A 24468-nucleotide genomic window follows, 5' to 3' on the forward strand; every position below is an offset into this window, starting at 1 on the left:
TAATGTCATACCTTAACCCCTTGCCCATTCTACCCACCAATCATCATTATGATCATTGAAGAAGGCATTCTCAAATGGTGGGCTAATTGGCTAACTGAAAGACAAGAAAATTTCGTCATACCTTTATTATTTGTAAGAAGCATTGCTTATGCACTTCCAAAAGTAAAAGGATAAACAAAAGATTCTATATAGATGTACTTAAAATGCACATTGCATGAATCTGAGCTGGAATATATATATATATATATATATATATATATATATATATATATATATATATATATATATATATAGAGGTAGATGTTTTACTTAGTGCCAGTTCATTCATTCAGTAACATCTGTTGAATACAAAATGTGTGCTGCTAGGCCCTAGGGATATGGTACTGATTGCACTGACTAAAATCTCTTCCTTCATGTGGCTTGTATTCCAAAGGAAAAGACAGACAGTAAATGAAATATTATGCAATATCTTATGCAAATGGCTTGTTGAATTTAATAAACCAGAATAGGTGCTTAGGAAGTGTGGGAGGTACGTTGAGGGGGTGGTAGTAACAACTCAAAATAGAGTGTCCAGTATTTTCTCTTCTGGCATAGGAAAAAGTCAATATGTCCAAAGCATAACAGAATTAAGATCGGCTTGAATAGGTGTGCCTCAGAAAACACGGCTCGAAAAATTGTCTTTATGGTTTAATTTTAGTTCCTTTCAAACAAAGACTTCAAAATGGCATCTCAGGTTGATTTTTAGTTCAGTGAAGAATAGCTCTCATGCACATGCAGTTTGGAGTCAGTCCTTCTCCGGCTGGATCATTACCAAGATCCTAACAAGGAAAATGAAGAAATATAGATGCTTCAGGGACCGAGTAACAACTTACCTCCTATATCCAGCATGCTTCTCCAGAGTCCGCCAGTACCAGACTGAGAGCTAAGGATTTCTTGGTAAAGGAGCGTCACGTGCAGAAGGAATTCCGGGATTTATGTGGAAACTCAAGACATATCTTTTTACATTACCATATGAACAATTTGAACATGCAATAGAAACTCCTACAGGTTCACTCTCGAAAGGTTTGTGGTTCAAAAAGATTGTTTCTTCCCCTAAACTCAACATGGCTTCTTAGCAAACAAAGTAAAGCATTCTTTTCACAGTGCTGTGTAGTAAAAATCATTGTTAATGGAAACAACTTTTCAGCTTCACAATTTATTGTCTGTAATGTGACTTAAATAGCACAGCAGTCATTGGGATGTATCCTACAGTAAACAGAAGAGGAAATTGAGTCTCATTTACCTACAATGATACCAATAAGGGGTTGGTTGGGGGTGTGGCTCCCTTAGGAGAGTGCTTGCCTAGAAAGTACAAAAATCCTGGGTTCTGTCAGCAATGCAAACTGGGTGTGGTGGCTCATGCCTATAATCCCAGCACTTGGGAGGCAGAAGTAGTAGTCTCAGAAATTCAACATCTTTCTAGGCTACATAATAAGGTTGAGGTCAATCTAGGCTACATGAGACCTGTTTCAGGGTGTGTGTGTGTGTGTGTGTGTGTGCGTGTGTGTGTGTGTGTGTGTGTGTGCATGCATGTGCATGTGTGTGAATATGCGGTTATTCTGAAGTTAATGTGAAGTTATGTACTAGAACATGGCCCCATAATCATTGTACTGACTAATACTGAATCACGGCAAACTTCCATTGGAATAGGAGAACACAGGCAGTCTGTGGACAGTGAGGGCTAGAAGTGAGAGATGTATTAATGCTAACAAGAAAGAGACGGAGCCACATCCCCAACCCCTTATTGGTACCATTATAGCTAAATTAGACTCAATTTCCTCTTCTGTTTACTCTACGATGCATCCCAATGACTTCTATGCCATTTAAACCACATTGTAGACAGTAAATTGTGAAGCTGAAAAGTTGTTTTAGTGAACACTTTTTGAGAAAGCCCAAACAATCTGATTTCATAACCGGCTTAGGGTCTATATTCCCATTCCCCTGTGAGGGGCCACCAGGAGCTGTGGGTGGTGTTCCTGGGTGTGCATGCATGTGCATAATCAGAGATGAATGACAGAAAGCTAATAATGCTTCTCAGGATTTATCAAGGATCTTGTCTTGCTTTCTCTTTCCTCCAGCACTGCTGACCATGTAGAAAGATGTTTAGTTCTAGATAATTCTATAATGAGGCATGACATCACCAGACCACATAAATAGATACTATATATACAAGTAAAAATAGATTTAGCCAATTTCTTTTCTTAAAAAGGCACAGAAAATGCTTACCTGATATACATTAGTGTGAAGCCTATTTTGGGCTACCTCCTGGGCCATTTCAAACAGATTTTTCAATTAAGCTTCCCAGCAAACAATTTTCATTCATTTCTCCGGGAACTTTAGATACAGGCTAATGGGCAGGTGTGTCATGCTGGTGGTGCAGTTGGATATCTTCAAAACATGAAGACAAGGAAGCAAGCGTTTGTAAGCTGAAGTCACAGGCACAAAAGACATCTTGTTTTTCTATTAGTCTGAAGCAGAGTCTCAAATTACCCCACCTGACATGGTAAGGCTTATGATAAATACCTTGATGTAGTCAAATCCCCTTGCTAAGCAACAAAGTCCTGGGAGAATAGCTGAAATGCCTCATACGATTCTATATACAGTAAGCCTCCAATCTGTGTGTATAAAAGCAAAACCCGCGGTTTAAAACGAGTGCACCTGGACTTGGTAGCGCACGCCTTTAATCTTAGCCAGCTCTTGGAGAGATGGAGGCAGGCAGATCTGCGTGCAAGGCCACGAGGTTCCACATATAGAGTTCCAGCCATCCAGAGCTACTCAATGAGGCTTTGTCTCTGCCCCCCTGCCCACCCCAAAATAAACAGGAAAGTAAATAAATAATAAATAAAATAAAATAGTGCAGCAATTTAAGTAATGCCCTTTAGGCTAACTGTAGTATAGAAACTAAGACTTTTCCAAGGATTACCTATTTGTCTTTATTTTAGAGAAGGGTCTTCAAAATGTTGCTCAAGGGCTGGAGAGATGGCTCAGAGGTTAAGAGCACTGGTTACTCTTCCAGAGGTCCTGAGCTCAATTCTCAGCAACCGCATGATGGCTCACAACCATCTGTAATGAGGTCTGGTGCCCTCTTCTGGCCTGTGGGCACACATGCAAGCAGAACACTGTATACATAATAAATAAATAAATCTTTAAAGAAAATAAACAAAATGTTGCTCAAGCTGTCCTTGAACTTCAGGACTCAAATGATCCTTCTGCTTCAGCCTGCTGAACGGTGGGCCTGTGTTACCACATCCTGCTCGTCTGTTTATCTTTTTAAGACAGTCTCACAAAGCCCAGGTTGTCCCTGAACTCAATATATAGCTGAGGATGACCCTGAATTCCTGATCACCCTACCTCTACCTCCCCGGTGCTTCGATTATAGGTGTGTATAACGCTCCATCTAACCCCTGGTAGAATCATCTACCATGCCCCACTTTTTGAGGTGCTGGGACCAGACCCAGGGCTTCCCACCTGTTAAGAAAGTCCCCTACCTCCACCCCCAGCCCCCAGCTTATCTGCTTTTGAATGAGTGATTTTTTTTATTTTTTGTACTTTCCATCTTTCTAGTGGAAGGGATTTCCAGTGTAGGATCTGTTGAGTGTTTTACAGAGATGTGAAGGCTTTTCCTCACAGCGGTATTCTCAGCCCTGAGAATCTTGCCGTGACACACACGTTTGTGCCTGATGGTCGGGCCTGCCATTAGCTCTGTGGCAACATCCAGTTTCAACTCCGGTTAAGTCTTCTTGCCACTGCGACGGCCAAGCCCTTGCTCCTCTGTGGGTGCCCTCTTCTTTGCAAGTGATCTCTTCTGGCGATATCACATTAGTGATCGATTTTAATCCCTCAGGGACTGTTTTATTTCACCAGTGTAAGAAATGGGTGGGCTTTTACGAGGTCTCATCCCTTTGTCAAGAGAGAAGAATTAATAAAGAAATGTCAGGGGTCTGTCAAGATGGCTCAGTCATTAAGAGTGCCTGTTATTCTTAGAGCAGGCTGGGGTTTGGTTAATACCCATATTGGGTGGCTCACAATACCTGTAACTCCAGCTCCAGGTAATCCAACCTACCCTTCTGGCCTCGTTAAGCACTTGCATATATGTGTGAATACTTACACACAGACTCCCTTCCCCCAAACACAGAAAGAATAAAAATAAAATCTTAAAAAAGTAAGAAAAAAAAATCAAGGGCTGACATGGTGGCACATGCTGTAAATTGTGTACCTGGGAAGCAGAGACAGGAGGCAGTATGAATATTAACTTCAATGGCAGCCTGGACATACAGCAAAAGCCTGCCTCAAAACAAAACAAAACAAAAAAACAACCAAACAACAACAACAAAAAGCAAGGACTAGGAGTGCAAATAAGTGATGGAGAATACAAAAATCCTTGGATTGTTCAATCCCTTGATCCCTAACACCACAAAGAAACAAAAAATCAGCACTTAGGATTGTAGATTAGTTATTTAACATTTGGTTTCCATGCTCAAGGCCTTGGGTCCATCTCCAGCATCACATTCCCCTTCCCCCACGAGGTAGGTAAAATCCCAAGCAGAAGAAAGGTTAAACAGCTGTGTCTCTAAATCAGTTCTTCAGCCAAGGGTAAAGAGAACTGGAATTCTTTGGTGGCCTTGAGCAGCATTCCCAAGAAGATGGTGAAATGGACAGCCGAGGGCACCTTTAACAATCTCTGTGCCACCGTCCTGGTGAGGGATTTGTGTTCATCCTGCCGAGCGTTTTTATATCCCTGCTCTTGTGGATGGGGAGACAGTGTTAAGTATGGTGGCTGCATCTGAGCAAAGACTAGTTTTGTGAAGTTACTTCGCCCTCTTAAAAACGGAAGTGGAAACCAGCACTTGGGAGGCAGAGGCAGGCAGATAGTTCTCTGTGAGTTGGAGGCCTGCTTGGTTTACATAGTGAGTTCCAGGACAAACAGAGCTACATAGTGAGAGACCTTTTCTTAAAAAAATGAAAAGCCCCCCCCCAAAAAAAAAGAAGAGAGAGAGAGAGAGAGAGAGAGAGAGAGAAGAGAAGAGAAGAGAAGAGAAGAGAAGAGAAGAGAAGAGAAGAGAAGAGAAGAGAAGAGAAGAGAAGAGAAGAGAGATACTTTGGCCTTATAAACTGCTATTGTATTGATCGGAGGCCAGGTTTGCTTTGACTGAAAGCCAGAGTTGTGACAGTTCCCCCCCCCCCCCAGAAAACAACAAAGACTCAGAGCGAATTTACATCTTCAAATTGTTTCAAGATCGTTAAGTAAGACATGGGATTAACCCCTGCCTGATGCGGATACCAGCTCTTCTTCCTGTCCGAAGGAAAAGGGGGCTAGTTGGTACCACCACTAGGCTTCTAGCCCTTCAGATTGATGCTGAACCCTAAGACTGAACTTCATATGGATTTTTAAAGAAAGCTTTCCTTCCTGGTTTACTCCTGAACCCTACAGACAGAATGGTAGGGAAAAAAGATTGGTTAGACATTTAGAATATTAGATGGATTGGACCCGTTAAACAGAAAATTGTGATGGACAAAGCTGAGCCAGGGGAGATGTAAAGGCGGCTATCGTTCAAAGTACGTGCTTAGCAGATTGACACATCCTTTACATTTCTTTTTCTTTTCAGTGCTGGAATTGAACCCAGAGCTCTGTATATGCTAGGCACTTCCATCGAGCTACAGCCCCCCATTTAATTTAATTCAATTTACAATGAGACTGAGTCTCCCTAAGTTGCTCAGGCAGGGTTTTGGAACTCACTCTGTAAGCAGGCTTACCTTGAAGTAGTGAGCTCAAACATGCTTTACATCCATCATTTTATCCAATTTTTACCTTATCAAGCAAGTTTTTTTTTTTTTTTTTGTGGCTTAGACAAATCTATCACTAACACCAAGGAAAGAAGTCATCACGTAGACCGTACCTATGGTAACACAATGCTGGCACCATGATGCAGAGATGCTAGCTCATGGCAAGGAGTGTTTTCTCTTACAAAAACAGGCCACTAGTCAGCATCCTCACTGGGCCTCCAGAGTACTGGGATCACAGGCACACACCACCACTTGGGGCATCATCTTCTTTTATTTATGCATTTATTGGCAGTGCTAGGAATGGGACCTTGTGCTCCCAGGCAAGCACTCTGTCCCTGAGCTGCATTCGAGCCTTCAACTTATTTTCTTGATGTTGATGAGTACCCCAGGGCTCATTTCTTGGTCTTTGTTTCTGTAGCTACATCACAGAGCTGATTTCAACTAATCCCAATGACTTTACATACCATCTACACGGGACAAGCTCCACATTTAAGTTCACTCCAGACACATATATACCGTATGGTCTACAGCTATTGTTTAAGTGTTTAACAAAGATCTCAATTTACTCTATCAAAGTCTAAAATATACCCCCAACCACCACCAACTGGTTCTTCCTCACTCTCTCCAATCTCAGCAAATGAAAACCCCCAGGACCACCAAGGACATTACTTTTTCTTACACCCAACCCATGAGCAATTCCTACTGAGTGTTTTATCTTCTACGACCTGACCGCTTCTTCCAATCACCCTGACTCCAGTCCAGGCCATCTTTCCTTTTTCATCCCGACTAGGCTAACCCTGTGTGCTCTTTTCTCATGCTGCGTGTGTATCACTTGCACAACTAACCGTAATCCTTTGGTCAGTAATGGTCTCATTCAGCCTCAGCTACAGTAGAGAGCCCCAGACCTTAGCGGGCACCAGCACCATCTGGAGGACTCCTTTAAGCAGGGAATCCTGGCTCTACCTCGAGGTTGCCGAAGCAGTTAAGTTTGGAGTGGAACTGGAGACTTCCCATCTCTAAGTTCCCAGGTGTGTCTTCCTCCTCTAGCAGGCATTCGTGGAGAACCCCCACCTTCCTGCTCTACCTTTTCCTCAACATGACAGGCATCTTGCTGACCGGGATCTTCACTGTTTTTGCCGTAGCCCTGGGCACTCATCCCTTGCGTTACTCAAGGTTCATGTTGATTCATCCCTGTTTAACTGATACCTCAAGAGGCCTTCCTGATCACTCCTCGCTCTACAGCAAGCCCTATCCTCACCGCAATTTATTCTTCTTCACAGTGGGGCATCCATCCTCGGCTTATTGTTTCTCTTATCACGTCCAGATCGGCAGCAGCCTGCTAAACTCAGCGACCCGCTTTGGCTCTGTCACGTCCCCCAACCTCTGCCAAGCAGGTGCTCATCTCACTCGCCCAAGGACCAGATTAGGGAACACCCAGGAAAGACCCCTTAGCTTCAGGCTTGAGACACCGGCCAGGCCGATTCATTTTTTTTTTTTTTTCTTGCCTCGGTTTCCCCCTTTGGAAAGGCAGCGCTGGGCCTGACCCCCTCACCCCACCCCCCGGGGGAGGGGAAGGCACTCAAAGAGGAGGACGTGCACACGCCCGTGAATCAGAGCAAGCCGTGCACAGGCGAGCGAGCGCCCTTCCTCCGCACGAACCCTCCCCAGCGCGGCCCATCCTCCAGCCTCGGTCCCGGGTCCCTTCGGGGGCGCTCGCCCGCTCGCCGGCTCGCCCGCCACCGCCTCCTCCAGACGCCGCGGAGGAAGGGGCGGCGCCGAGGGAGGGGTCCCTCCGCCGCGGGAGGCCGCAGCGCCCGCCCGTCACGGCGTCGGCGCCGGCCGGGAGAACCCGGAAGTGGCCGAGCAGCGCGCTCGCCCGTCCCGCCGCCGCCGCCGCCGCCACCGCCGCTGCCGCCGCCGCCGCCCCGCACTCGGGGGAGCGCGGGAGCCGCGCCAGGCACAGGAGCGCGCGGGGCCGACGGGCCATGGCCGCGGGGGCCGCCGCCGCCGCAGGTGGTGGCGCGCGGTGAGGGAGCGCTGCGCCCCCTCGGGGCGGATGGAACGCGGCTGGGCGGGCGGACAGTGCCGGCGGCGTCCGCGGCTGGAATGGTGCTGGCGGCGGCGGTCGGTGCCTCCTGCGTTCTGAAGCCCCGCGAGGAGCCACAATGGAGACGCCGCCGCTGCCTCCCGCGTGAGTGGAGCGGGCTTTCCCCCCCCCCCTACCACCCCACACCCCCCCAACCTCCCCGGGCGCGCGCGGCGGCGGGCTGGCGGGCTGGCGGTGCGGCTTTGCGGAGGGCGCGCGGCGGGGGCCCCCCGGCTGCGGAGGACACGCCGCGATCGCGGGGGGCGCCGGGCGCCGGGCGCCGGGAGGCAGGCGCCGCGGGGCGTGACGGGGCGCGGCGCCCGCAGTCCGGAGGGTGACCGCGGGGCCGGACTCTGCTCTGCTCCCCCCCTCCCCATCCCGCACCCTCCCTCCCTCCGGGCCAGGCAGGCATGGGTAGGGGGGTTCCTAGTCACGGGGCGAATTGAACGTCCGGGATGGGGCTGTGCGTAGGACATGGAGCGGGGGTGGGGTGGGGTGCGGCGGCGGGGGGAGAGACTGCGATCGCCCTGTGGGTACCCCCCTGGAACGCATGGGCTGCTGCTGTCCATCTCGCCCACCCTTTTCTAGTAGGGAGCGAGAGGATGCACAGGAAACTGGAAAGTACCAGACGCCTGGAGTCTAAAATGAATGCGATCTGAGCTTTGCTTGCTTCTCGGAATTTCTAATAAAATTAATATCCAAGGAGCTTTTACATCACTCCAAATGAGCTGCGGCCGTTTTAGGGCATGTGATCTCTTACCTGGCACTGCAGAAAATCTTTTATCCAGAAATCAGAGCATCTCTCGTTCCCTTGGTACCCGGGGCACGTTGGTAGTGTTACCGACCTGTTAGGCACAGGTGTCTTTTTTCCTTGGTGCCCAAGTACATGCAAGATCACCTGCAACAAAATTACTTTCTAGAAATAAGGGCTGAAAAGGGTTTTCGTTTTTAAAAACACCTTTATAAAAGTGGCCTGTAAATCTCCAGGAGTTTAAATCCTCCCCCCCCCCCCCATTCGTCAGTTTAACCTTTACGAAGGAGCAAAGAGTCCTTTGGATCTGACTTTTCAAACCGCAGACAAACCTCACTCTAAAAAGAGGTGTACCTTTTCATTCGACCTGATTCATGGAACCTTACTGGGTTTTCAATGAGATTTGCTGAGCTCCACTCCATCCCAGTTGTACCTCGCCAGCCTCTTGTGGCTGTCTGGCAGAATTCCAGCTAAAATAAGGCTATTTGGTTTGGGCTGAACATTTTTTCTTCTTTCTTTTTCTTTTCTTTTTTTTTTTTTTTGGTATTTTGGGTCCTTTTATGAGATCGAATAGGACTATAGAGCCACAGTTTCTGTATGTGCACTACAGGATTTTAAGCTTGAGCGGAACAGGTCGTGGGGATCTGAAGAGTGGATGACAGGAGTCTTGGCTTGCCCCTTCTGGGCCGATAGAAATGATAGAAAAAGCAAGGGATCAGATGCTCGCAGATGGTGGTGCCTTTGAGGCTGTGTGATGTGCTCTCACGCTCCCCGGCAGGTTGGGAAAGCCTCCTGAGTGCTCTGGGAAACATATCTGTAGATTGCTTCAGCAGCTTGAGTATAGTGCCAGCCTATGGGGTTTCTGACCAGGCTCAGAAGCATTGGTGGCAGAATATACTTTCTGCATGCAGACGACATACTGTGTGTGCTATAGAATGTGTAGGTAAGTTACTTACGGTGAACTGGCCCTTCCCACGGTCCCCTGTATGTTGATTCAACACAGTCCCTTTTTTCTTTTGGAGTAGAGAGAACTGAAGGACAGAACCAGAGGCCCTTAGGATGAAGGTTAAAAAAAAAAAAAAAAAGGAAAAACAGGCCCTCGAGGGAGAAGAGGCATCAAAAATGGTTTAAATTGAAGAAATGAAGTAGATGTCCAGTTCAGTTCTTTGGTATTGATACTTCATCTGTAGTTCTGGAACTAGACAGGCTTGAGGTGGAGGAGAAATCCTGGAGTGCTGAGGTGGAGGAAAGAGCGATAGGAACATCTTTCAATCACTGGGATTAGAGCTGCAGAGACCTCTTCATTCTTCAATCCATTTGATTAAAAATACAAATAGATTTTATTTCCACTGGGTAGATCCAGACTCTAGCCCCATCTAAAGCTTGTTACCTTGCTGCTTAGATTTCTGTAGATTAGAAACAGATGTTGGCATCCTGTCCTCTGCCTTCTTTGCCTGTTCCTGCTAACTTCCTTTCACCTTGGATCATGCTGTCTGATGTAAGAGACTGCAGGTGAGGTCTTTGTGAGGGGACAGGCTGGGTTTCCTGGCTAGAGCTGGGTGAGGGTGGAGGCTTGTGGAAGTTACTGGGAGCACTCAGCTTTTTCTAAGCACCGAGTGTTAGCCTGAGCTTCAAGGCAAAGAAAGATGTTTGACCTGGACTTAAAGAGCCTTAGATAATATGGTTGGGAGCTGGGACTCAGAATTCTCTTTGTGTGTCTGTTTAGTAATTCATTCAATGTGCAAATTCCTGGATGCCTGTCTCTGCCTGGCACTTCTCAGAGCGCTTTTTGTCTGGGCTTCTGGGAGCTAAGTCTACATTGTCCTCTGGTACCACCCTACTCCCCTTAGCCTATCTTGGAGGGGTGGCAGGCATCTCTGCCTAGATTCTTATTTCTTCATTTTCATCTCTTTTCTGCCTTTTCCACTCTGCCTCCAACTTTTCCTCATCCTTTGGGGAGTCTCATTGATTGCCACTGTACTTAATGTTTCTTGTTGGTTTTTTTTTTGCATACTTGAATATATATATCATTGAGTCTCTGTTTCATTGGAGGTCTAGGCGATATTAAGACCATGGGACATTTACTTCTGGTCAAATCTGAAAGATGTACAACCAAAATATTAGGTATCAATTGATGTGTCAGGGAGTTCGAGGTAGCAAATGGATCCGTGCAGAAGGAATGGAGACTGAACAGCCTTGACCTCTGGGATACTGTTCATAGTTTAGCCTTTACAGTTGTTTGCATGAAGGAGTTTCCTAATTATTAGGCTGATGGACGACTGTGAGGTTCAGATTGTGTGAATCCCTTTGATGTCCCGTATGGACCATTTTTCTTAGCTCTTGTTTTCTTCCTAGCTCCTGCTCCCAAGCTGTCTTACTATTCTCCCTAGCCATGCAGCCTTGCTTTTTCGTCATTCAGCCGAGTAATGATGCCTCAGGTGCAGCCTTATCTGCCTTCAGTGGGCAATTCTGCATCACTGGAGATGTTTGTCATCAGAGCTGCTCCAAAACAGCCAGACAACTTGTTAGCCATGCTCTAAGGGCTTTAGCTTGCCAAAGATGGGTTGCATCAGAGCAGAGGTCTCAGGTGTTGGGATTTCTTTGACTTGTTTAAAGGAAAAAGTGAAGTTCAGCATAGAGTTGCCACGTTTTTTTATGTTGCCAAGTAGAAGTGTCTGTAGAAGAGTAATTAGCAACTGTCATCACTTATCCAAGGAGGGTATTGTAATACCATTCTCAAATAGAAGAAAACGTCTCAAAGGGATAGGACTTTAGTTGTATAACTTGCACTTGGAGAAAACTTGTTTCCTTGCCTTCATTTTTGTCCCAGAAACAAAGTAACTTGTTGCAGCCTGAGGTTTGTAGTGCATTGGGTATGCTGCAGGACTGCAGCTCTTTCTAAGATCCCGGCTGCCAGTTGCCAACCTTGCAGTATAATGGCTCACCCTTCGTACGCAGGTCTTTCATAAAGGGCATTGGAGTACATTCTTGTTCTCAATTAGTTTTAGATATTGAAGTAGAGCATGTCTCATTTCTTTAAACATTTTCTGTTACATTTTTATTTTATGTGCTCTGTGTGTGTGCATATATGTGCGTACATCCCCATGGGATAGTGTACCTATGGAGATCATAGGACAACTGTCAGGAGTCAGTTCTCTCCTTTCATAGTGTCGGCCCAGGGACTGAATCCAGGCAAGGACTTTTACCTGCTGATCTATTTCAGTGGCTGAGTTCAGGTTTTTTATTTATTTATTTCTTTTAATTCACATTTATTGAACATCTCCTGTGGTTAAGTTTTGGAGATTTCTCAGAAAACAGGACACAATCTTTTCTCTCACGGTCGAAGCTGATAGTAAACAAACATAATTGTTGGACATGCTAGAAAATATTAGGGGGCGGGGATAGAAGATACAGAGAGAGAGAGATGTCATTCGGGTAGCCTCAGGGATGTCTTTGGTGAGGTGGCTTGAACACAGGGTCACTGGAGGGCGTGTTGAAGGTGGAGGGAAGAACAAGCAGGAAGGCGTCTTTGCATGTTTTTCCCACCGAGGTAACGCCATCACAGCCGGTGCGCTTGGCATCTCACCCCGCACCTTCCTACATGTCGGATTGTTGACATCTGCTCACATAGTCTGACTAGTTCCCTCCACAGATTCTGTCTTGAGAAGCAGCCTTTGCTTTTTATCACACCACTTGTTTTGGGCCTCCCCCTTTAGTTTTTCAGTTGCTGAATGTGATTTACATAATTTCATACTTACTTAATCTTCTCAACAATCTTATCGTGTATGTCTCCTATTATTATCTTTTTGGCCGAGGAAATGCAAGTTAAATTGCTTTCCCTAGCTTATACGTATTTGAAAAATCGGTGTTTTAATCTTTGTGTTGATCACCTTTTTTTTTTTTTGAGACAGGATGCTGCTGTGGCCTGGAGCGCTAATCCTCCTGCCTCGGCTTCCTTAGCGCTGATTACAGAACTGTACCTCCAAGCCTTGCTTTGTGGTTTCTGCAGCAGCTACAGGCAGCGCTTGTCCCCCTCACAAGTGGGTGGGTCTTGGCCGGTTCTTCTTAGTCTACAATTCAGCTCCTCTGTGTTCCCATCTGTATCCTTCTGTTGATTGTTTTTGGAGACAGAGCGTCTTACTCTGTAGCCCAGATGGGCATCAGTCTCACAGTGTAGCCCAGGTTGGCCATGAACATATAGGAATCCTTTTACCTCAGCTCCTGAGTACCGAGACATTTTTATTTATTATTATTATTATTATTATTATTATTATTATTATTATTATTTCCGGGCTGCAGTTTCGTCTCCCTCCCTCTTCTCCTCCCAGCCCCCTTCCCACATCCACTTCTCCATTTCTATTCAGAAAGGAGTAGGGCTCCCATGCATGTCAATCAAACATTGCAATAAGACTAGGCACATCCTCGCATATTAAGGCTGGGCAAGGCAATTCATTATGAGGAATAGGGTCTCAAAGTCAGCAAAAGAGTCACAGACAGCCCCAGCTCCCACTGTTAGGAGTCCTACAAGTAGTCCAAGCTACACATCTATCATATATATGCAGAGGGCCTAGGCCAGTCCCATGCAGGCTGCCTGATTGTCAGTTCAGTCTCTGTGAACTCTATGAACCCAGGTTAGTTCTGTGTTTGTTTTTGTTTTTGTTTTTTGTGGGAGATATCTGGATCTTAAGTCAACACATTTCTGTGCTTAAAGGGTCTGGAATCTTGGGCTTCTATTGGAGTGCCTACTCTTAGCTCCGGTGTTTCAAAGGGTGAGTTCATAAACCCGTTATCAAACTGGCTTTCCTTTGTAACTTTGCCATGTAGGGAAGGAATAACCATCCTCCGGTCCCTAGCACCAAACGCTCGCCTGGTCTCTGGCTTCCTTCTTTCCTCATGGTCCACACCTTGTCTGTCTGCAGGAGCTGGAGAGGCTTAGGTCCCAGTGTCCATCGAGTTCATTATTTCACACCTTAGTCATGGTCACCTTAACGTCACCTCCAGTCAGGTCATCGCCCCTTAAGTTCTTCCGTTTCACTCTTCGCCTTTGAGTCCGTGTGTTACTTTAAACTTTCAGCATCCCTGAGTCATGTTAACGTGGCTAGTCAAAGCCGCATACTCAGCCAGGAGGCCTCAGCCTGCCGTCATGTTGACTTTGAGTCCAGGGTCACTATGTGCCTTCGTCTTTGCAGCATCTTAAGCCAGGGGTCTCGAGCCCTGCCTGTTGCTCCACACTCCTGTCTCTACTTAAAGTGATATTGGAGTTCTTGTGGGGCTGAGTTGGGTGCCCCCCCCCCTACTTCCTCTTCCTCCTCCGCAGTTTTATTTATTGAATTTTTGACTTCAGCCCCTTCAGGATCATTGTTAGCTTCCTACGGAATTTACAGTCCTGCGTATGTGTCCTGACTTGTGCCATTTCCTGGCATTTAGCCTTGACTTCCCCATTAGATGGGAAACTGGAGCAGGGTTTGGGGTCAGCCCCTCTTACCTGCTTTATTCCAGGTATACAGTAGGCATTTAGGAAGCGGTGATGTGTTTGATTTATTAACAGCTATGATTATTTGTATGTTTCTAATGACTTCACGTTGAGTGTTGGCAATTAAAATTGGAGGCCAAGAACGTGAATAAAATCAAATGGCCATATTCAGTTTAGTTCCTCACTTCAACATTTTTCTTCTTTATGCTTGCACTCATAGGGGATTTAATGCTTAAGCAGATCCATGAGACAAATAGACCAGGGATAATTTTCTTTCATACTAATCCAGGGTCACTTGTTTAGTGCTGGGCATAGGGCATAGACCGGACTACCACCTGGGCTTCCACCTGGTTCCTGTCTGAGTGGTCCTTCACCACTCCCATGAAGATGATAGAAAATTGAGCCCATCATCTGAACTGTCAGGTTAGATTGCTGCTTTGAAGTGAGGACCACGCTAGAGAAAGTAGCAAAAGAAAAAATTAAAAAAAAAAAATAGGAGTGATAAAAGACATGGAAATGCTCGAAATGGCTCATCGCCCTCCGTTTCTCTATTTTGTCATCTGGTGAAAATCCTTCTCTAATCGTGCTTTGTTAATTGTTTATGAGATATTCTTTAAAAGATTGATCTTGCATAAGACGCGCTCTTACCCCATCCCTTTCCTGGTAATAGTCACTGTCAGGGACACAGAGTGCCTGATGGTGCCGTGTTTGTCATGTAGGTGGGAGGGGAAGAGGAGAGAGCTGGGTTGAACTGAAGGGAAGCTTTTTACAGCACCATTGTTCTACTATCAGAGAGCAATTATGCTCCAACTTCCATCAACCTCTCCACCTCAGACATCCCATCCACCCCCCCCTGCCAGCACCTCCCCCACACTCAACAGAAGCCGCACCACCAGGTCCCAGGCAGAGAGGAAAAGAGATGTCTCCTCTGCCCCGCAGTAGGCTCAGGCCTCTGCTTTTTAAATGCTGGTCCTTAGTAAAATGGAGCATGCCTGGCTTTTCTAGATGTTTCCTTTCCAGCTCTGGGAAACCAGAGCTATGCCTTTAACAGTAACAGCCACAACAGCAGCAACCACACACATAAGTATGCAAAGGTATGAGTATGAGATTGTGAAGCGTTATTCGGCATGCACAGGATAGGAATTTAATCTCACAAGGTGCGTTATCCTCAATTCTAAGGACCTACACACGGAAGCTACAATCTCATCTTTCTTTTTGGTGGGCTGGGAATCCACTCATGGCCTCACACAACCGAATCAGTGTTCTGTCACCCTTGAGCTGTATCCTTAACCTCATCTAAGCTCTGTGTATAACAGGGCAGACATTCTGAATTTAAAAAAAATAAAAGCCATGTTTATTTGGTGAATACCACAAGTTCATAGATTACAGTTTGTGTAGTGGCACCATTAAAGTCCAATTAATGCTTAAATTCCATACATTTGAAGAAAAATTGCCTTTAGGATATTGCAAAAACTTTACAACACTACCATAAAATAAGTGTTGAATGAGGCAAGCCTTGCTTTTCCCGACTCTCAGGAATGTTATGATTCTTGGGAGGCACCCTTGGAGGGGGGGCTCTGAGGGTATTTTGTTGGGCAGTTTTGTTACAGAGTGGTGTGATAAATACTCGTGAAGACAGTCACTAGAGTCGAGCTTGCCTTTCGAGTAGCTGGTCTTGTTGTAAGTGGGTCGCGGCTAATAACTCGCCAGGCTTCGGAAAGTCAAGCTTGGCAGGGAAGACTTGGAGAACCCAGGAGAAATATTCTCAAGTCCTGAGAAACTTGGGAGCCGCACAGCAGGGATGGGGACTTGGAAAACAACAGCTGCTGACGTGCGCTTGGCAGAAATTTGTGAGTAATGGTGGGTGACTCACTGCAGGCCGGGAGTCTTGCAGCTTTTGAGGTGAACAGGCAGAGAGGGGAGAGCAGAGATGGTGGCCACCCAGGGGTAGCCGAGGAGTTACCTCCTCTATTGTGACCGTGTCTTTGGTCCCCTGGGAAATTTCACGGCCATGTCATTCCCATGACTTGTGGGGCCGTTTCTACCGGAAAACGCCAAACTTATAACCAACCCAGATTTTTCTAGATCGCTTGTTCTCAATCTGGGATGATCAGTCTGGGGTGGGAGGGTAAGTGGGTGGCAGGGTGTATTACATCACCTGTTGTTGTTTTTAAAAACCATGCATAGCTGCTTTCACCCCTACCCCCCAGAGACACCACCATCCTGACATACTTTTTCTCTGAAAAGGGCTTGCCTGGCTCTTTCTATGAGAAGGGATGGACTTGCATAGTTTGAGAAACTGATTGGGTTTCTTTTTGTGGTGTGTGTGTGTGTGTGTGTGTGTGTGTGTGTGTGTGTTTGAGTGTGTGCTTGTAATGATATGTGTATGTGATATGTGTGTGTCTGCAAGTGATGTGTGTATGTGTGTGTATGTTTGCATATATGTATGTATGTGGTGTGTGTGTGTGTGTGTAGAGGTCAGAGGCTGACTTGTAGAGTTGGTTCTCTCCACTGTGTGGGTCCTGGGAATCAAAGACATCAAACTCAGGTCCTCAGAATCAGGCTTGGTGGCTTTTATCTGCCTAGCCGTCTCAGTGGTCCTCCACCTTATTTTTTGAGACAGAGTCTCTCTTGGGTTGTATCCTGGTAGGCTGGCTGGGCAGCAAACTCCAGAAATTCTTTCCTCTCTTCCCCAGTGCTAGCATTACAGGAGTGTTTTCTTTGCCCTGCTTTTCATGTGGGTGCTAGGGAATCAGATTTAGCTCTCCACGTGTGCACAGCATGAACTTTACCCTCTGCTCCGTCCTTCCAGACCTAGATTGGGTTTTTCTGTTAACCTTTGTGTATGGGAGTGAGGATTACCTCCTAGACAGCATAGCTGGAATTCAGACCCTCAGAAACGGCAACTCTATCAGATACGTGTTTTGATACCAGTAGGCGATTGAGCGGCCCATTACCCAGTAAGAACAGTGTGGAGTGTAGAGTTGGGAAGAAAGGTAAAGGGACTTTGAAAAAGCATGTCCTTTTGATACCTTCAAGAAGGCAGTGCCCAGCTTTCCTGGCGAAGGCTGCTCTTTGTTGAGAGGGGAAGCAGGGGAAGGGTTCCTGGGCACACGTGGCATGGTGTCGAGGGTCAACTTTTGCACACGCACCCTCACTGTGTGCTGCCCCTAGTAGCGACAGTCTTCACCACTGTGGTTTTAACATGGTGTACCGGGTCTGTTGCTCCATTCGGCTAACAAATGAGACACCATCTAACACAAAGGCCACGCAGGACACGAGGAGCTGGTAGAAGGACATTAGTATTGGGAACAGCCTGTGCAGTAGGGCTGCTGTGTTCATAAGCCACGCTCAATACAAGAACCACTTAAAAAGCCAGTGCATGCCCAGTGCCTACAGAGTCCAGAAGAGTTGAATCACCTGGAACTGGAGTAACAGGCGGCTGTGAGCCACCATGCCAGTGCTGGGAACCCAACCCGGTCTTCTGCAAGAACAGCAAGTGCGCTTAGTTGCTAAGCCATCTTTCGAACCCCTGTTAATTACTTAAACATTTTAGATCATTTTATTATTTATTTATGTTGAGGAAGGTCGGTGCATGCCACATCACATACGTGGAGGTGGTTAGTCAGCTCTCTCTTTCCACCATGTGCGTCACTGGTATTGAAGTCAGGTTGTTCAGCTTCGGGACCAGTGCCTTTCTTTACCCACGAAGAAGACATCTCATGGGCTCCTGATTTCTTAAGTAGGGGTCAAGCTCTTGATCCTTTTTGTTTTGTTTTGTTTTGTTTTTTGAGACAGGGTTTCTCTGTGTAGCTTTGCGCCTTTCCTGGAACTATTGATTCTTAAATAACGCTATTCTGTTTAGGACAGGGTCACATTGGCTTGCATTCTGAACATTGAAAACTCTCCTGTGATTATTTCACTAATCGCCAGTATAAAATGTTTCCCCTGCTGGAGTCTGGTTGAACTATCTGTGTGCATGCCGTGTATGTAGGAATTCTGTATGGCATGGCCAGAGAGGGAGTTTGCCTGGGTCCCACAGACTTTCCGTGGGAATCCTGTTCTTTCCTTATCTGTGAGCTTGGGAATGTCTGTCCTTTATAGTCATGTATCTCCCCTGCCTTTTAGACTTGAAGATATTTTCCTTTCTAAGATCTTTTTTTTCCCTTTTTTTTTTTTTTTAAATTTGTGCACATATGTGTATGGGGGTAGGCACCTGTGTGTGTGGGTTCATGTTCATATTTGGATGTCAGAGGTCAATGTTGTATGCTTCCTTCTCTTACTGTGCACCTTAGTTTTTGAGGCAGGGTCTTCTCCTTCTCACAGAACCAGGACCTTGCTGATTGGCTGGAAGACTGGTTATCCAGCTCTGGGGATCCTCCATCCGCACTCTCATTGCTGGAGTTACAGACGGATATCACCGCTCCTGGCTTTTGTGCTGGAAATCCGAACCTAGGTCCTTTTGCTTCTGCGGCGGGCACTTCCCCAACTGAGCCGTCTCTACAGCCCTCTACTCCCTTTCTTAAAATTTTTTTTTTAGATAATTATTTCATTTGATGTGGTGGTGTTTTGCCTACATGTATGTCTGTACACATGCTGCATGTATGCTCATGCCTGGTGCCCACAGAAGCCAGAAAAGGGTGGCGGATCCTCTGGAACTTGGTTTACAGAAAGAGTTAGGAGCTGCCCATGTGGATGCTGGGAATTGAACTCAGGTCTTCTGGAAGAATAGCCAGTACTCTTTAACCACAGAACCATCTCTCCAGCCCTGGGACCCTTTCTTAAATCGTTCCGTACTCTCTCCCCCAAGGCCGTAGTTAATGGAGTGTACCTCCCTCATCTCACCCCAGCAGTGGCATCTGCCTCCAGAGGCAGTGAGTGCCCTCTGATCATCCAGTTGTCCAGGCTTAAACAGCAAGTCAGCTGGGGAAGGTAGAGCTCGGGCCTGGTTTTGGTGGACAGCCCGTTAAGACACCATGTACGGCACTAGTGCTACTAGGGAAATTGAGCAAATTATGCTGAATTTTCTAGGTTTCCTCAATGTTGAAAACCTGCTTCTTGGCTTCATAGACTGTCAGTGTATCCAGCCTGCTTTTTTGGCTTTGTCCATATAGCCAGTGATTCTCAGAATTCTGTCGCCATCTAAATTAAAAAAAAAAAAAAAAGAAAGAAAGAAAAGTTATGGTGTGAGTGTGTGTGTGTGTGTGTGTGTGTGTGTGTCTGTCTGTCTGTGTGTCTGTCTGTCTGTCTGTATCTGTATACAACTCTTGAGAGTTGGTTCTCTTTCTACCATGCGGGTCCTGGGGATACAGTTTAGGTGATTAGACTTGATCACCCATCTCACCAGTCCCCTAGCTAGATTTTGCTTTCCGGCTCTAGGCGCAATTTTTCTGTTGATTTTTGTGTCCCCACATCAGTACCAAACTGTGTGAAAATCTTTCTACATCCCAAACCAGTTCCACCTGTAGCCTTCCTCTTTCTGATAATGGAAGCTCAGTCCTTCCCCTTGCTCAGACTAAAGTATATCATTCTGACTCTTTGACGTCTGAATTCCTTCTGTCAACAAATCTCGCTGCCTCTTCCGTGAACATATCGGAAGCCAGCCACTTCTTTTACGTAGGCAGCCTTTCGGTAACCCTTTAGAGGATGACTGCTGTACCTAACTCCTTTTCCTCTTTTCATCCTTGACCCCTGTGGACTCTTGTTCTAGTTTACTTCCTGTTGCTCTGATATAACACTCTGACCAAAAGCAGCAGCCCCGGGGAGGAAAGGGTTTCTTTTAGCTTGCGTTGTCCAGAGAAGCGTTTGTCACCGAGAATCCAGAACGAGAACTCAAGGCAGGAACCTGAAGCAGAAACCGTAGAGGAATGCCACTTACCGTCTTGCCCTCTGGCTCCTGCTCAGCTAGCTTTCTTCTAGAGCCCTAGCCCACCTGCCTAGGGATGGTGTCAGTCATGGTGGACTGAGTCTTTCACATCATCCATCAAGCAGAGCAGTCTTTCACAGGCACCGTCCCCGGCCAGTCGGAGTGAGACAGTTCTTCACTGGAGGTTCCTTGGGTGACTCTAGGTTGTGTTTAGTTGACGATAAAACCTAACCAGCACAACTGCCTTCCCCTAGCAGTCAGTGGCCCTTAGAAAATGGAGACTGAAGCCCTTATTCTGTCAGCCCCACCTGTTTCCTCTAGCTCTTGGGGTCAGTGGGCACGTACTGGCCCTTCTCTGCTGGCGCCTGCCCTTCTGAACCTCCTCTCACCTCCCAGGCCTTTGTTCGGATCTCAATTCCGAGTTATTTTCTTTGATCACTCTTTTTGATACTGCAGATTCACCCCATTCGTTGCCATTATCCTACCTTTCCTACTTCCCCTGTCTTACCTTGCCTTTTTCCTGTGGCATTTTGCAATATGCTACCTACCCACTTTTCTGATTTGCCAGGCTTATTGCGCCCCCTCCCCACAGACTGCAAGGGGCAGGAATCTTTGCACTATTCATTGATGTTCTACAAGTACACTTAAAAAACGTTGACTGCGTGAATGGGTGTATAATATAGTGTTCTTACCAAGGAATCTCTCTTTTAGAAGCAGGGCAGGAAGGGAAGAGCAGTGCCACATTGAGGGATGCTTCCTGCTAGTCTTTGCGCAATACACACACACACACACACACACACACACACACACACACACACACACACACACACACACACACGGTTTTCAGTAGGCTTACTGTGGTACCTTCGTTTTTAAAATTTTATTTATTTTGTCTTTGTGTGTATGAGTGTTCACTTGCATGTGTCTCTGTGCACTGTACATATGCCTGGTGCCCAGGAAGGGTGTTGGAAGAGGGCGTTGGATCCCCTGGAACTGACGTTACAGGTGGTTGTGAACCACGATGCGGTACTGAGAACTGAGCCCAGGTCCTCTGCTAGAGCCACAAGTGCTTTGAAGAGAGAACTCTGTGATAGCTCTCCAGCTCCAGTTTTTGGACCCCAGTTGTTTTGAAGTGTAATTTACATTCTATAAAATATATGCAATTCAATGATTTATAGTAAATTTCCTGAGTTATGTATTTATCACTTCAAAAATTTCCTTTTTGTTCATTTAATATGCAGTTCTTAGCTCTCACCCCACATTCCCAATTTTACCAGTTCTGCCTCCGCTTCTTGACAGAACAGTTCACGTAACAACACTCGTGGTCTGGGGTCCTAAGCACTGGAAAGACAGGGGCTGGAGAGCTGGCTCAGCAGGAAAGAGTGCCTGATGATCTTGTAGAGGAGTGGAGCTGGGTTCCTAGTCCCCACATCTGGTGACTTGACAACTATCAGTCGCTCTGGCGCGAGGGAGCCAGTGTCCTCTTCTTGCTTCTGTGGACAGCCCCTCAACACACATATGTACCCATGAAATGAAAGCAAAGCTTTTCTTACAAAGAGAATAATTATCCACTTAAACATGAGCTTAAATACTTTGATGTAGGAAGTAGTAGTGAACATGAGTGACGGACGACTCAGGTTGGGTGTCTTTGTCACTCATCGCTTCCTCCCCACCTCAGTCTCTTCATCCGTGAAATGGGCTAATAATGATAATTGGCTTTCAGAGTTGTTGTGACGATTATAAATAATGAGATCATACTATTATGCACAGAAGCTGCCATGTGTTGAGAACTCAGTAAACTTTAGTTAATGTGATTAATCTTCTAGTGTAGGCCCAGAATACACGGGCGAAGTGTCTTTGCAGAGAGAGCAAATTTGAATCAGATTTTGTATCTGAAGTTTGCATGAAGTACAACCATGCTTCTTAGTTTGTAAACAGACAAACAAACTGTACACAAACACACACATATATGTGTATGTGACTATAGGTTGATTGTAAAAAGCAAGTTGATTTCCAACAGGGATTATTTTGCAGTGTTTTTATTTGGGGAGATCTGTTAAGCCATTTCCTCTGAATCTTCCTTGTTTCTATTTGACAGGTCTTTGACACCGGGGAGATAATTACCCACCTTTTTTTTTTTTTTTTCAGAAACCATAGTGACCGTTGTGAATTGTGTCTTACTCTCACTTGAGAATGGCCTTCTTCTAACTGAGCAGGGAAGGGAGGGAGTGAGGGAGCGAGGGAGGGAGGCATTCAATTTGTCTCTTGTAGCTTGACAAGCCGGAACTAAATTATCCTTAATGAGATCTTTGTCTCTCTCTTTCTCTCTCTCTCTCTCTCTTTTTTTGTTCTTTTCTCTATGTACAGATGCACAAAGCAGGGTCATCAGAAGCCTCTCGATTCAAAAGATGATAATACTGAGAAGCACTGCCCGGTGACGGTGAACCCCTGGCACATGAAGAAAGCCTTTAAAGTCATGAACGAGCTGAGAAGGTAGTGGCACTCTAATGCCTTTTAATGCATATGTAGCCATTAGTCTTTCCCTTTGGTTTTTCACTGTCGGTAGGGAATACATGCCTCCCCCTCCACTGTTGGCTCTGATGCAGGGAACGTCCCAAGCTTTTCTGCAAGGTTTTTAAAGGAAGAAAGGGGATCCGAAGTGCATCTGATGGGGGCCTCTTCTGTCCAATAGTGAGTGTCTAGTCACGTGTGGCTACTGTGAGTTCAAGCGTGGTCTAAGAAAAAGGACACAGTGGCTTTCCAGGGAAAATATTTAACTTCTTTTTCTTTCTTCCCTCCGTCCTTTTTAAAAAAAAATGTTTTTGAGAGAAGGTCTTGTGTATTCCAGGGTGAGAATGACCTTGAACTCCTGATCTTCCATTTGCCACCTAATTGCTAGATGACAGGCGTGTGCCACCACCATGCCCTGCTTATAAAATACTTTTTAATCTTTAAAATACCAGTTTGTATGTTAACATGATAGAATATCAGATATTGTTTATTTGCTTATTTGCATCTGTGTGTATTGGGGGGCGGTATATGTGGGGGAGTTAGAAGAGAGCCTGTGGGAATCAGTTTTCCTTTACTGTGTGGGTGACCTCAGGTCTTCATCTTTGATAGCAAATGCCTTTATCCTCTGAGCCGTGATGTAGCAAGTCCTTCTCTGTCCCACCAGCCAGCTCAAAAATCACGACACAGAGACTTATTATTAATTATGAAAGCTTGGCCTATAGCTTGGGCTTGTTTCTTACTACTCTTATAACTTAGCCCATTTCTGTTAATTTACCCTCTGTCTCGTGGCTTTGTTACCTTTACTCTGTACTGCCCATGCTGCTTTCCTGCTTCCTCCATGTCTGGCTGGTAACTTCATCCTTCTTCTTCCCGGCGTCCTCTATGCCTGGAGATCCTGCCTCGCTATTGGACATTCATCTTTTTGTTAAACCAACCAGAGTGACACATCTTCACAGTGTGCAAAAGGGTTGTTCCACAACACCTGGACATAGGGATTTAAACGGAATGTTTTATTGAAATTAATCTCGTTTCTTTTTAAACTTTTAATATGACTGCTAGAACATAGTCACTTGCATTATATTACCATTGATTAATATTGGTGACAGGCTTCTAATTCCAGCCATAGAGAATGTGGAAAACTGCTTTTAGACAAGGGAAATACATAGCTTGTTTTGGTGATGGTAGTTGTGACAGTGCCTGCCAGTTGCTAAGGTGATTCTCATATATGATAAGGACACATTTGCCACACACTGGACCATCTTGCTACACCTGAAGTCCTAGCGCTCAACAGTCAGAGGCTGGAGGGTCTCATGTTTAAGCCATTCTAGCCTATGTAAAGAGCTCTGTTAGGATTCTGCCCCCGAGTCCAGTTGCATGACTGCACATGTGCAGTTCGGGAGCTAAGCAAGGGGTCTTGCGTCTTACATCATCAGTGCGTGCTGGTGATTACATGATATGTGTGCGCAGCATGGTCAGCGCATGCGTGACATAGCTCTGTAAGCCTATCTGCGCATGTGCATGGGAATCCTTAAAGAGTCGGACACAGACTCCCCCTCATCTCTCTGCTCTGTTCTTTCCTGCCCCCACTATCTCTATTTTTCTCTCTCTGCTCTCTGCATGTGCTTCTTCACAAGGCCTGGTTCTTTTGTCCTCTACTCCTCCTAATAAAGCTGACACTAGGTTTTGTCCAGGCTCCTGCCTCATGACCTTTCTGCACGGTAACTGCTTATCATTTTTAAAACAACAGGATCTGGTTAAACAAACAAAGCCCAACAAACCTTTGATGATAAAGGTGACTTTGATTAAAAGCTGATTACTGAGGGTTTGGAGAGATGGCTCAGCAGTCAAAAGCTGCTCTAGCAGAGGATCCAGGTTTGGCTCCCAGCACTTACACTGTGGCTTTGAACAATCCATAACTTCAGTTCCAGGGGATTCAGTGCCATCTTTTGACCCCTTCG

General features: G+C 46.0%; 1 protein-coding gene and 1 long non-coding RNA gene across 3 annotated transcripts in view; one reads left to right on the forward strand and one right to left on the reverse strand.

Annotated features, from left to right (window-relative positions):
• Positions 1–288: 288 nt before the first annotated feature.
• Positions 289–7569, reverse strand: LOC107402526 (uncharacterized). Of its 2 annotated transcripts, XR_006064899.2 has the most exons (4): positions 2963–7569; positions 2563–2654; positions 2266–2427; positions 289–818 (listed from the first exon to the last, which is right to left on the reverse strand). It is a non-coding gene; the product is annotated as an uncharacterized LOC107402526 (long non-coding RNA). The 2 variants fall into 2 exon arrangements; XR_006064900.2 differs by lacking the exon at positions 2563–2654.
• Positions 7570–7855: 286 nt separating this feature from the next.
• Positions 7856–24468, forward strand: part of Klhl2 (kelch like family member 2) — a 113091-nt gene continuing 96478 nt past the window's right edge. The window contains exons 1-2 of the mRNA XM_076553833.1: positions 7856–8014; positions 22367–22492. Coding sequence (XP_076409948.1) covers positions 7989–8014; positions 22367–22492 — 152 coding nt within the window. The 5' untranslated portion in view covers positions 7856–7988. The remainder of the gene's footprint in view (positions 8015–22366; positions 22493–24468) is intronic.

The sequence above is a fragment of the Peromyscus maniculatus genome, chromosome 17 (genome assembly GCF_049852395.1).
Source record: "Peromyscus maniculatus bairdii isolate BWxNUB_F1_BW_parent chromosome 17, HU_Pman_BW_mat_3.1, whole genome shotgun sequence".
NCBI lineage: Eukaryota > Metazoa > Chordata > Mammalia > Rodentia > Cricetidae > Peromyscus > Peromyscus maniculatus.